The sequence below is a fragment of the Triticum dicoccoides genome, chromosome 7B (genome assembly GCF_002162155.2).
Source record: "Triticum dicoccoides isolate Atlit2015 ecotype Zavitan chromosome 7B, WEW_v2.0, whole genome shotgun sequence".
NCBI lineage: Eukaryota > Viridiplantae > Streptophyta > Magnoliopsida > Poales > Poaceae > Triticum > Triticum dicoccoides.
Genome location: NC_041393.1, coordinates 10,339,985 through 10,353,902, shown reverse-complemented (window position 1 = coordinate 10,353,902; position 13,918 = coordinate 10,339,985). Strand labels below are relative to the sequence as shown.

At 52.2% G+C, this 13,918-nt stretch overlaps 1 protein-coding gene across 1 annotated transcript; it reads left to right on the top strand.

Moving 5' to 3' along the window:
- Window positions 1-1,705: 1,705 nt before the first annotated feature.
- LOC119338507 lies at window positions 1,706-11,588 on the top strand. The gene is made up of 2 exons (XM_037610829.1): window positions 1,706-2,332; window positions 11,454-11,588. Exons 1-2 carry the CDS (start codon window positions 1,706-1,708, stop codon window positions 11,586-11,588), a joined length of 762 nt encoding a protein of 253 aa, XP_037466726.1.
- The last annotated feature ends 2,330 nt before the right edge of the window (window positions 11,589-13,918 follow it).

The window sequence follows — 13,918 nt, the reverse complement described above, 5'->3', positions numbered from 1 at the left end:
CCGCCCTCCTCCCTAATGCCAGAGATGTTGTCCATTCGTCGTCGTGCACTGGGCCGCGTGCCTCTTATTCCGTGCTACTTGAGATGCCTCGACAGCGGCCGCGTCAACTGTACCGGAGCCGATTCACCATGCCTGTTGTTCACGGCGCCGGAGTGGTTCCAACTTCGGATCCATCCAGAGTCCCGGCGCTGCTTCCCCATAGCCATCGATCGCCACGACACCGTTGTTTCCCTACTGCTAGTCGCCACCGCAACCGCGCCGGCTTCACCGACTCGGCAGCTGGACCTGCCTACTTCACCATGCCGCCAGATAGGTCGCACCCTCATCTCAAATCACTTTATTTAGGCATCAGTTGTCTGAATTTTTATTCTGGGCCAATCAATTCCCAATGGGAAGCAGCACCCCTCGAGGCGGCGGAGCTCCTAGGCTGCCGGTTGGCTAGTGTCTAACATAAGGGTGCGGGGCCGGAAGTTCGCCGCGGAAGCAGCGCTTAGATGGATATCTTAGAGTTGCGTGGGTTGAAGGTACTGCCGCCATCGGATCTGGATAACGGGGAGTCCTTGTGGATTGGCCCGGGGCAGCGCAACCACGCAGTGCGGTGTGGCGGGGATCGGGGTTTTGGCCGGGGTCACGGATGGCGGAGGCAGGCTGCTCTGCCGTTGGTCGCTAGCTCTTCGGGGAAGATTCCGAACAGTGTCAGCGGGGAGGCACAAGACGGCCATCAAGCCATCCGGCGTAGATCGGACAGTACCAAAATAAAATAAAATCGTGTGACCCCGATCTAGTCTTCAGTCAACAGACGTGTGGCCACTCTCGTACCTTGCTGTTGATCTCTTAGTGTATTTCTTCAGATCAAAGAGATGTGTCGTTCTTTACAATATGCATTATCTGCATCTTCAGCCACACCGTCTTCCGACTCATCGCAGCTGCTCCAACAACGGAAGCATACACCTGAAGGGAGCTATAGTCCCCACTCAACAGTTCCCTGCATCGAATGCGCATGCCCGACATGGATAGCCACAACAATTGCAGGGCCATCGACAAGTCAGCACATGATGCTCACTCCTATAGATGGCGGCCAGATAGGTTGTACCCTCATCTTACTTGTGTGCAACATTCATGGCTTCGTTATTCATCCAAGCATGGAAAATAGATTATCACATTTCACTGTATATTCATGCTGATCTCTTATGGGTCTTGTTCAGGAGTTAACGTTGTTCCATAGTTCAGCTAAGATACTTGTTCTTTAGGTAACGTTGTTCCATAGTTATCATCCATCAGCCAATGGTATCCCACAGGCTCAGTACTGGAATCAGGATCTTTGCTATCAGCCAGCTCTTTGCCGTCTGCTAGCTGACAGTAAAGAAAGTCTTTGCCATCATCTTATAGAAAGCTCACGGCAAAGAAAGAGCGGATGACAAAGAGGGTGTTTGTCGTCAGCCTGCTCTTTGCCGTCAGCTAGTTGACGGCATAGAATCTTTGCCGTCTGCTAACAGACGGCAAAGAGGATGGATGGCCCATTAACGAGAAGGATTTAACGGCCACTTTCTTTGCCATCTGCTAGCAGAAGGGAAAGAGCTAGAAAGCAGACGGCAAAGAAAATAACCTAACGTATCTAACGGCCGCCCCGCCCCTAGCAGACGACAAAGAAAAATACATGACACGGATCGATCCCACGGATCAATGACTTGGCACACACCCACCCATGAGCCACATAGCCCCGGGCCCCACCCTCGATGCACACACGCCCAACCCACACACACAGACACCCACATTGGATCCCATCTCTCTCGTCTTCCTCGATCCCCTTTCTCCACCCCCACGCCGCCGCCAGATTCTGCCGATCCCCGCCGTTCCTCACCGCCCAGCTCTCCTCCCTGTGGTCACCTCTCCCCGCTCACCATCTCCACCGACCGGTTTATCTCCTCGCCCAGGAGAGCCGCGTGATGGAGCTGTCGTCTGCATTCGAGGACCGCGTTCGGACATCCTCGAGCGCCGCGCCTTGGACCTCACCTCCCGCGCCCTCGCCGCCCGCGCCGACATCAACGCCACCCATGCGCGCTGCCTCACCGTCGCCTGCGACATCAGCTCGACCAACAGCGAGATCGAGGACGCGCAGTGGAAGGCGAAGGAGTGGGACCGCTTCTACGAGTCGAAGAGGAAGGAGATGGAGGACTTCCGGGCGATGTCACAGCAGTTCGAGGCGGGAGCTCATCAGGAAGTGCGGAGGCTCAAGGCCTTTGTGTCTCAACTTCAGGCAGCCCTGCAGGAGCTGCAGAGCAGCGGGTTGCACTCGGACGATGCCGGGATCGGGGCTGCGGAAGCCAGGAAGGCCGACTGAGGGAGTCCTGGATTAGGGGGTGTCCGGATGGCCGGACTATGACCTTTGGCCGGACTCCCAGACTATGAAGATACAAGATTGAAGACTCCGTCTCGTGTCCGGATGGGACTTTCCATGACATGGAAGGCAAGCTTGGCGATACGATATGAAGATCTCCTCTCATTGTAACCGACTCTGTGTAACCCTAGCCCTCTCCGATGTCTATGTAAACCGGAGAGTTTTAGTCCGTAGGACGAACAAAAATCATACCATAGGCTAGCTTCTAGGGTTTAGCCTCTCTGATCTCGTGTTAGATCAACTCTTGTACTACCCATATCATCAATATTAATCAAGCAGGAGTAGGGTTTTACCTCCACCGAGAGGGCCTGAACCTGGGTAAAAACATCGTGTCCCTTGTCTCCTGTTACCATCCGCCTAGACGCACAGTTCGGGACCCCCTACCCGAGATCCGCCGGTTTTGACACCGACATTGGTGCTTTCATTGAGAGTTCCTCTGTGTCGTCACCTTTAGGCCCGATGGCTTCTTCGATCGTCAACCACGACGCGGTCCAGGGTGAGACTTTTCTCCCCGGACAGATCTTCGTATTCGGCGGCTTCGCACTGCGGGCCAACTCGCTTGGCCATCTGGAGCAGATCGAAAGCTACGCCCCTGGCCATCAGGTCAGGTTTGGAAGCTTAAATTACACGGCCGACATCCACGGGGACTTGATCTTCGACGAATTCGAGCCACGGTCGAGCGTGCCGCACTGTCCCGATGGGCATGATCTAACTCTGCCGCCGGACAGCGCCCAGAGTGCCGCTCAGGTGTCCGCTCCGATCATTAGCTCGGAGCCGACTGCGCTAGTCGGGGATGGACGGTTGGACACCGCCCCGGGAGCCGCAATCTCTATGGCGATAGAGCCGAATACCAGCCCAGTCCTTTGCAAGGCCCATAACTCCAAGGTGCCGGACTCTGTTCCGGACTCCGAATCTTCTGCACCCCTTCCGATCGAACCCGATTGGGCTCCGATCATGGTGTTCACCGCCGCGGACGTCTTTCAGCACTCGCCCTTTGGTGATATCCTGAACTCCCTAAAGTCTCTCTCTTTGTCAGGAGAGCCCTGGTCGGACTATGGTCAGCAGGGTTGGGATGCGGACGATGAAGAAATTCGAAACCCACCCACCACCCACTTCGTAGCCACTGTCGACGATCTAACCGACATGCTCGACTTCGACTCCAAAGACATCGACGGTATGGATGCCGATGAAGGAGACGACCAAGAACCAGCACCTATAGGGCACTGGAAGGCCACCTCGTCATATGACATATGCATGGTGGACACCCCCAAACTAGGGGATGGCGATGAAAAAGCGGAGGATGACCCCTCCAAGAAGCAACCCAAGCGCCGACGTCAGCGGTGCCGCTCTAAATCCCGCCAAATCAAGAATGGTGAATCCGGCACCGGAGACGTCAACACCCCGGACAATGCCGAAGACATCCCCCTCCAGCAGGATTCAGCGCAGGAGGACGAAGGAGCCAGCCCTCATGAGAGAGCGGCCGACAGAGAGGTCGAGGATGACAATTATATGCCTCCCTCCGAAGACGAGGCAAGCCTTGACGACGACAAATTCGTCGTGCCAGAGGATCCCGTCGAACAAGAGCATTTCAAACGCAGGCTTATGGCCACGGCAAGCAGCCTCAAGAAAAAACAGTAGCAGCTTAGAGCTGACCAAGACCTGCTAGCCGACAGATGGACTGAAGTCCTGGTGGCCGAAGAGTATAAATTCGAACGCCCCTCCAAGAGTTACCCAAAGCGCAGGCTGCTACCCCAACTAGAGGAGGAAGCAACTAAACCTACATCACCAGCGTACGATGCGCCCGATCGGCCACCCCGTGGCCGCGACAGAGAGGCCCTTCGGCCCTCAATCAAAGCCGCACCCCGGCGCCGCTCTAAGAATACCAGAGCACGGGGAAACGCAACAGACCTGCAAGACATATTGGAGGATAGGGCAAGGCAGACAAGATCGATCTACGGATCGCGTGGGCTCCCCACATCACGTGACGATAACCGTCACACCGGATATAATAAATACGGCCAGGCCGAATACAACAGACCAAGCTCATCCGAGCTGCGTCGCGATATAGCCTAGTACAGGGGCACCGCACATCCTCTATGCTTCACAGACGAAGTAATGGATCATCAAATCCCCGAGGGTTTTAAACCCGTAAACATCAAATCATACGATGGCACAACTGATCCCGCGGTATGGATCGAGGATTATCTCCTTCATATCCACATGGCCCGTGGTGACGATCTACACGCCATCAAATACCTCCCGCTCAAGCTGAAAGGACCAGCTCGACATTGGCTTAACAGCCTGCCAACAGAGTCAATTAGTTGCTAGGAGGACCTGGAATCCACATTCCTTGACAACTTCTAGGGCACTTATGTGCGACCACCAGACACCGATGACCTAAGCCACATAATCCAGCAGCCAGAGGAATCGGCCAGGCAATTCTGGACACGGTTCCTAACCAAGAAAAATCAAATAGTTGACTGTCCGGACGCCGAGGCCCTTGCGGCCTTCAGGCACAACATCCGAGATGAATGGCTTGCCCGGCACCTAGGACAGGAAAAGCCGAAATCTATGGCAGCCCTCACGACACTCATGACCCGCTTTTGCGCGGGCGAAGACAGCTGGCTAGCTCGTAGCAATAACATAACCAAGAGCCCTGGCAATTCGGACACCAAGGACAGCAATGGTAGGTCACGTCGCAGCAAGCACAAGCGCCGCATTAACGGCGACAGTACTAAGGATACAGCAATCAATGCCGGATTCAGAGGCTCTAAGCCCAGTCAGCGGAAGAAACCATTCAAAAGAAACCCTCCTGGCCCATCCAGCTTAGACCGGATACTCGATCGCTCGTGCTAGATACACGGCACCCCCGAACAACCAGCCAACCACACCAACAGGGATTGTTGGGTGTTCAAGCAGGCAGGCAAGTTAAGTGCCGAAACCAGAGACAAGGGGTTGCGTAGCGATGATGAGGAGGAGCCCCGGCCGCCGAACAACAGAGGAAAGAAGGGATTCCCCCTGCAAGTGCGGACGGTGAACATGATATACGCAACCCACATCCCCAAAAGGGAGCGGAAGCGTGCTCTCAAGGACGTATATGCGTTGGAGCCAGTCGCCCCAAAGTTCAACCCATGGTCCTCCTGCCCGACCACTTTTGATCGAAGGGACCACCCCACTAGCATCCGTCACAGCGGATTCGTCGCACTGGTCCTAGACCCAATCATTGACGAATTTCACCTCACTAGAGTCCTCATGGACGGCGGCAGCAGCCTGAACCTGCTTTATAAGGATACAGTGCGAAAAATGGGTATCGATCCCTCAAGGATTAAACCCACAAAGACAACCTTTAAAGGCGTCATACCAAGTGTAGAAGCCAGCTGTACAGGCTCGGTTACACTCGAAGTGGTCTTCGGATCCCCGGATAATTTCCGAAGCGAAGAGTTAATCTTCGACATAGTCCCATTCCGCAGTGGCTATCACACCCTGCTCGGACGAACCGCATTTGCAAAATTCAATGCGGTGCCGCACTACGCATATCTCAAGCTCAAGATGCCAGGCCCTCGCGGAGTCATCACGGTAAATGGAAACACCGAACACTCTCTCCGAACGGAGGAGCACAAGGCGGCCCTGGCGGCGGAAGTACAGAGTAGCCTCTCAAGGCAATTCTCCAATTCAGGTGTTAAACGTCTGGACAACGTCAAGCGAGCCCGAAGTAACCTACAACAAAGCCGGCTGGCACATTCCGAGCAAGCATAGCAGTGCGGCCGCAACCCCAGCCCTCGCCAGATGGTGATATCGGTACCACGCGTACATAATTACGCTTTAGAAATACCATGGGCTAAGGGGAGGGGCACAACTACGTCACGCCCAGAATGCGGCTCAACCGCACTAAGGGGCTCCCTATTCCGCCGTTTCTTTTTTATATACTTTCAGGACCCAACTATTCGGAAGGCCTGTCCGGCAATACACTCGCCGAACACACGATGCAACAGCCAGGGAGAGAACAAGCCGCGTCAAATGTCCAGGTGGTCTCTATAATGAGCTTAATACCTGTTTTACTTAAAGTCCCGCAGCTTGCCCTTGGAGGGGGACATGTCAAATAATCCCATCTCTTGCTTATCGCACTATTTGTATCGTTCTGCTTTCATAGCAGCCCCTTTGTTAATAAACAATACATAGCTCTTATCTATTATTGTATTCATCTATTTTTTATATATATACAAATATGTCCAGTCATGACATTATGCAACCGTACACTTTGGTACAGCCAATACACCAGGGGCTTAACCACCCCATAACATGGTGTGAGAAGACCGAACACTCTCACGAGTGCAGCACCCCGAACTTATAGCACTATATGCATCGGCTCCGAATCATGTCTTGGGTCAATAGTTGGGTTTGCCCGGCTCCCATGTTTTGGTACCTTACGTTCCGCAATGTTGGCTAAGGTAGCGCTGGGAGAACTACTACGATTGTGCCCCAGTTGAGCTGGGTTAACACCTCAGTAGAGAAAGCTAAAACTGACCGTCATGATAGTGCGAGAGACCGGTCGCTGTTCGCGAGGTTTTTTGAGTCCTTAAAGACTTATGCCGCTTAGAGCGAGGAGCCGGATTTATCTGGCCTAGGCGTGGATAGCGCCCTGAACTCAGTCTTCCGAATACTAGGGGCTTCGCCGAAATTTAAAATTATAGAATTCTATGGCTAAGTGAGAGTGATAACTCATTATAAGTCCGATGGCCTGGTTCGCTGTGCTGAGCGCCTCCCTAGATGGACCCAAGAATGGGAACAAGAGCGCTCAGGTTTATCCCGAACACCCCAGCACTCGTGGCATGGAGGTAGAAGCCGACGACTTGCATCTCTCAGATTTGATAAATGGCCGCACAGAAGGTAATATTTTAAATTAAAAAAGCGTTGCTTAACGCATATGAACAAAGTTTTCAGCGTACAGGATAACAGATGCGAGTCTACTCAAAAACTACAACTTTGTTGCATTCACCCGCTATAAGGTGGGCACCCTTGAGGACGCTTTTATAATAAATCTCGGGCGTGCGATGCTCCTTGCCCGGCGGTGGCGCGTCCGTCAAAAGCTTCTCCGCATCCAGCTTGCCCTACTGCACTTTAGCACGGGCGAGGGCCCGACGGGCACCTTCAATGCAGATGGAGCGCTTGATGACCTCAATCCACGGACACGCGTCCACCAGCCGCCGCACCAGACCGAAGTAGCTCCCAGGCATGGCTTCCTTAGGCCACAGCCGAACTATGAGGCCCTTCATGGCCTTTTCGGCGCCCTTGTGGAGCTCGACCAGCTGCTTCAGCTGGTCGCTCAGGGGCACCGGATGTTCGGCCTCAGCATACTGAGACCAGAACACCTTTTCCATCGAGCTCCCCTCCTCGGCTCGGTAGAACGCAGCAGCATCAGACACACTATGGGGCAGATCGGCGAACGCTCCTGGAGAGCTCCGGATTCGGGTAAGTAACAGATAATTTACTTTTATGTTCTTGCTTTGCATAAAGAATGCCTTACCCGCCGCTATCTTCTTCATCGCCTCGATCTCCTGGAGGGCCTTCTGGGCTTCGGCCTTAGCGGTCTTGGCACTCTCAAGAGCCAAGGCGAGCTCGGACTCTCGGGTCTTCGAGTCACACTCCAAACTCTTGTGTTTTTCCACGAGAGCCTGGAGCTCTTGCCGCACCACCGCCACCCGCGCCTCCTGCTTCTCTAGCTCGGTGCGCTCCAAGGCCGCAATGTTTTCGGCCTTGGACATCGCTTCCTTCAGGGTCGCCACCTCCGCCATGGCCCCTACAACATTTACGTTGGTCCTGTCATTATTTGCAACCAAGTATTTCGATATACATTTACATGCGGTATTACATACCCTCCTTGTCCTCGAGCTGCTTCTTGGCACGGCCGAGCTCGTTCTCGGACCGCTCGAGGCTCTCCTTCAATGCATTGACCTCCGCAGTCAGTGCGGCAGAGGTCAGCAGCGCAGCCTGCATTCCCATATTGACATATTTATGTTAGAATCCTGCGTATATCTTTTTAGATCCTCAGCTCGGCTTTTCTTTCCGAACACCAAACAGACCATCAGGGGGTATTGTCTATGCGGTAACATTTTTATATGTTTTAAACACATACCTCAAAGCCTGTTAACAGACTTGTACAGGCTTCTGTCAGCCCGCTCTTGGCGGACTGATCCTTCTGAATCACCGCACTCATAACAGTGCGGTGTTCCTCGTTGATGGAGGCGCCATTAAGCACCTCCAGCAAATTGTCCGGCGCCTCCGGATGGACAGAGGTCACCGGCGTCGTAGGCTTGCCCTTCTTCTGAAGGCGCCGCCTGTCGGACTCCGGAACCGTTGATGGTTTTGGAGCAGTGTCCGGCTCGGGGCCGGACATAGATCCCTCTGGGACTTTACCCCCTTTGGGCCTGGAGTCCGGGAGGTCGCCTTGAGGCGCCTCCAGGACCACCTCCTCCTGGTTCGCTCCCTTTTGGGACTCCACCTCGGCATCATCCGCAGGGAGAGGGGAGGAGGCCGTCGGAAGTGAAGCGATGTTCACATCTGACGAATTCAGGGAGCCGCTCGATGAATCGCTGAGCTGAGCTCTGGGCGGCCTGCATAATTAAATTCGGCGTCAAAAGCTACCAAATAATAGAGGAGCGCCATAAGTCATTCGGGTAACCGGACACTTACGATTTTGCCAGGGGCTTGACCCTGGATGGCCATTCCTCCCCGCCGTCTTCGGCATCTGAGATGTAGTCCGGCAGAAGGGTCTTCCCCTTGTTGGACCCTCCGGCCTCCCCAGTTGGGGCGTCCTTTCTTTTCTTTCCTCCCCCCGTTGGAGGGGGAGAGACTTCTTCTTCTTCCTCATCCTCGTCTTTAGAGGCGGAGGGTGCTTCGGGGTTGTCGGGCGATGAATCCAACACCACCAGGCATCGGGAGCTCTTTCGAGTCCCCGTGGCATTCTTCTTGGCCTTCTTCTCTGGCACCACGTGAGGTGCTGGAACCAGCAGCCCCATCAATCGGTCGTCTGCTGGGTCTTCTGGTAGGGGAGCCGGGCAGATAACCCGCCCGGACTTCTTCAGCCAGTCCTGTCAAAGGTAGGGGAGTTTAGATCCCGCATAGAGTCAGGCTATGAAAGACAAGAGTCCCGTAAAGGGTAGAATAGCTTACCTCGTTGGCCTGGCGCCGCAAGCTGAATCCGTGATCTTCGGTAGCGGATGCGGGGGCCTCGGCGTAACCTTGAAAAGCACCTTCCAGGCATCTTCGTACGTGGTGTCGAAGAGCCCGCTCAAGGTTTGGTGCTGTGCCGGATCAAACTCCCACAATTTGAAGGCCAGTTGCTGGCATGGGAGGACCCGGCGGATAAGCATGACCTGGATTACGTTGATGAGTTTGAGATTCTTGCTCACCAGCTTTTTGACGCAGGTTTGGAGAACGCTCAGCTCTTCCAAATCGACCCATGTTAGGCCTGTCTCTTTCCAGGAGGTGAGCCGTGTGGGAAAGCTAAATCGGAATTCGGGGGCCGCTTCCCATTTGGGGTCGCGCGGCTCGGTGATGTAGAACCACCCCGATTGCCACCCTTTTATTGTCTCCACAAAGGAGCCCTCGAGCCATAGGACGTTGACCATCTGGCCCACCATGGCACCTCCGCACTCCGCTTGGCGGCCGCCCACTACTTTCGGCTTGACATTAAAAGTCTTCAGCCATAAGCTGAAGTGGGGCTGGATGCAGAGGAAGGCCTCGCACATGACGATAAACGCCGAGATGTTGAGGATGAAGTTCGGGGCCAGATCGTGGAAGTCCAGGACATAGTAGAACATGAGCCCCCGGAGAAACGGGTGAAGAGGAAAACCCAGTCCGTGGAGGAAATGGGGAAGAAAAACAACCCTCTCATGGGGCCTGGGGGTGGGGATGAGTTGCCCCACATCTGCAAGCCGGTGCGCGATGTCGTCAGACAAGTATCTGGCCTTCCTCAACTTTTTGATTTGCCCCTTCGTGACGGAGGAGGCCATCCATCTGCCTCCTGCTCCGGACATGATTGGAGTAGGTTGAGGTGGGAAGTGCGGGCTTGGGCGTTGGAGCTCGAGCACGCAGGGACGGATAAGCAAAGGAGGAAGAAGGCGTAAATGGAAAGGGTAGATCCTTATCCCCTTATATGGGCAGCCGAAACTACGAGCCCCCACCGGCCTAATGAAGCTCGCTTATCTCCCAAGCGCTGCGGTTAATGGCGCGGTTGGGTTACCCACGCCCGTATTGATGAGAATCCCAGAATAAGGGGACACGATCTCTGCTTTGACAAGACATGCCAAGGAAGCCGCCTCGCTAAACACGCTGAGGTGGAACAGTAAAACGAATAAAGGCTTGACCGTGGCATGATGTCACGCTGCGGAATACGTCAGCGGATTAGATTTGTGCAGAAATTATTCTCTCTACGGTGGTATGTGGAACTTATTTGTGCAGAGCCAGACACTATCCTTGTGTTCAACATCTTCTATGAAGTATTCGGAGGAGGAACCCACCTTGCAATGCCGAAGACAACTTGCGCGCTGGACTCGTCGTCATTGAAGCCTGGTTCAGGGGCTACTGAGGGAGTCCTGGATTAGGGGGTGTCCGGATGGCCGGACTATGACCTTTGGCCGGACTCCCAGACTATGAAGATACAAGATTGAAGACTCCGTCCCGTGTCCGGATGGGACTTTCCTTGGCGTGGAAGGCAAGCTTGGCGATACGATATGAAGATCTCCTCCCATTGTAACCGACTCTGTGTAACCCTAGCCCTCTCTGGTGTCTATATAAACCAGAGAGTTTTAGTCCGTAGGATGAACAACAATCATACCATAGGCTAGCTTCTAGGGTTTAGCCTCTCTGATCTTGTGGTAGATCAACTCTTGTACTACCCATATCATCAATATTAATCAAGCAGGAGTAGGGTTTTACCTCCACCGAGAGGGCCCGAACCTGGGTAAGAACATCGTGTCCCTTGTCTCCTGTTACCATCCGCCTAGACACACAGTTCGGGACCCCCTACCCGAGATCCGCCGATTTTGACACCGACACCGACCTCATGGCCAAGAAGGCCAAGCTGGACGAGACCCTGAATGTAGCCCGCCAGTTCAGAGCACTGCTTCAGCAGCAGCTCCAGAAAGCCTTTGTGTCACAGGTTAGGGATCAAAAGGCAGCACAAAACTGACTAGTTATGTGGTACTAGCAAAATGACATTCATTAGCTAGCTCATCAATCGCTTTGGATTAAGGATGCAATGCAAGTGTGGCGGGCTAGTGGACAGTAACATAGTAGTGCAAATGTAGTGTTACTTTTAGGAAAATGTTGAGCAAATTTAGAACTAATGGATGAGTTTCGTGGGACGAAGCAGGCTGCCACTTGCACTCCTACTACTGATGAAACGAACTTCAAATGTCTCTACATGCAGATACAGGCTTTTTATTTCAGTCTTGTTTAGAGGAGGCCCCAGCGGCGTCGAGCTACTGTTGCTGCGGGCACAGCGACGTCAGCGTGGTGAGGATGGTCGCAACCCTTCAAGATTCTCAACGGCGGCATCTCAATGCGGATGGCGGAGTTGACGGTGAGCATCGGCGGGTACAGGTTCAGATCATCATCCATGAGTTGGTAGTTATTGGTCATATTTAGTTGCATTTTGGTCAGTCCGGTTGTGGCTATGGAGCACTTATTTTTGTCATGTGCTAGATCTGTCATGTAGGAGTATTTGGCAATGGATATTTGCTCATACAGAATTTTGATAATCAACTAGGAATTACAATTAGGAGGGGAAAATGCTCTTCTTTCAGTCTCTATTGAAGTCAAAACCCATCCATGCAAAATATGTACTGTAGTAGAATTAATGTAGATGAATATATATGCCTTGCATTTTTATCGTGCATGCCATTCAACTAACTTGCTCTTGCCCATGCAGATGGAGTAGGAGGACAAGCACCAACAGCAAATCAGCCTGATGATGATGGGGTGCAGGAGGCAATGGTGATCATGTTGATGGCATGAAGAAGGCTGATGACCACAACCTGGACTTGTTGGGTCTAGACTGCAGCGTATGTAGTGTGCTTGCGGAGTTGGGTCTAGACTGCAGTGTCCATCCAGTAGGTTAGGTGCTGTTGTTGCTAGATCCCATGATGCTCACCTAAGTTTTGTGTTCTGTAGAGGCCAACCGTTGTGATCTTATTTGTCGACACTTGTGTGATCTCGTCTTACTTTGTGATACAGGTCATATGATATATATGTTTTTATGGATGATCTTGTGATGTTCTTATTTTCATGTGGTCTGTGTTGATATTTGTGATATATGCATGGGCTATACATATGAATATGAATTATTGAACATATTGTAAATCAATGACAGAGATGGCAAAGAAGGAGATTTGCCGTCTGTGCATCTGGACACTTTGTCATCCGCTGCCAGACGGCAAAGCACGCCATTAGCCACCTAACAGACCTAACCTGCCACGTGTGCCATCCGGGCTCTTTGCCGTCTACTGACGGACGGCAAAGACGATTTCATCTTTGATGTCGCTTATTCAGCCGGACCTATTGCCGTCTGCTGGCGGACGGCGAAGGCCTTTGCCGTCCGTCGGACATGCCTTTGTCGTAGCCATGGCGGACGGCAAAGTAGCTGATTCCAGTAGTGGCTAGTGATTATAGTATTATACCACTTCTAGTATTACCTATGTTGTTCTTTAATACTTTTGTGTGTCATCTAGTTAATCTCGAGTACAAATGATACATATTCTGTAGCCTTCATCTGTGTTCTCCCTTTAGTTTTTGAGACCTGTTGCCGCTAGTTAACCCCAGTCCTACTATTTATGTCGTCTCCTACAGGCACCCATTACATAAATCTAACTACTAGTTGTCTTCCATGCATGTCAGATATAATTGCACACACTGATATATCCACAAGAACCTCAGAGAGCAATGTAAAGGCCAATAAACTTGATGTCAATGATACCCAATATGATGGAACATGTAAAGGCAGTTCTTCAGAAGACTTGCAGAAAGATGATGAATCCTCTTCACCCCACAAGGTCCTTGCTCTAACTTGCCCCGTGATATGGGTACAACATGCATATAATGTCCTGGAGTGTATCTACTCTGTTGCAATGCCATGTGCTTAGCATGCTGATCATGCATGTAAATATGTCATGCCTTCCTGTTTTTCAGTACCTATTCCATTCATGATAACATGTTTTCGAATTCAAGTACTGTCACTCTACTCTATCGCAATGCCATCTGCTTAATTTGGACATCATGCTTCTGAATATCTTATGCATTGTTATTCATCAGTATGTACTTCATCTGTGTACCATACCATGTTTTTTTACATTGAAGTGTTGTTCTAGTACTCTGTTGCAATGCCATCTTAGTTTCCCAATCATACACGTGTATGTTGCCTTAGTTTTTTCTATATGTATTCTGCTAGCATACAGTTTTACATTCAACTAGTGTTTTTTTACTATGTTGTCCTGTCGTATCCCTAGCTCTTACACCATAGTC

What these genes read in the sequence shown, in the direction of transcription:
- LOC119338507 (XM_037610829.1), top strand. Translation starts at nt 1,706, where the DNA reads ATGAGCCACATAGCCCCGGGCCCCACCCTCGATGCACACACGCCCAAC. An exon ending in GGGCTGCGGAAGCCAGGAAG is followed by an intron (nt 2,333 to 11,453) that starts GCCGACTGAGGG and finishes TTTGACACCGAC; the next exon opens with ACCGACCTCATGGCCAAGAA.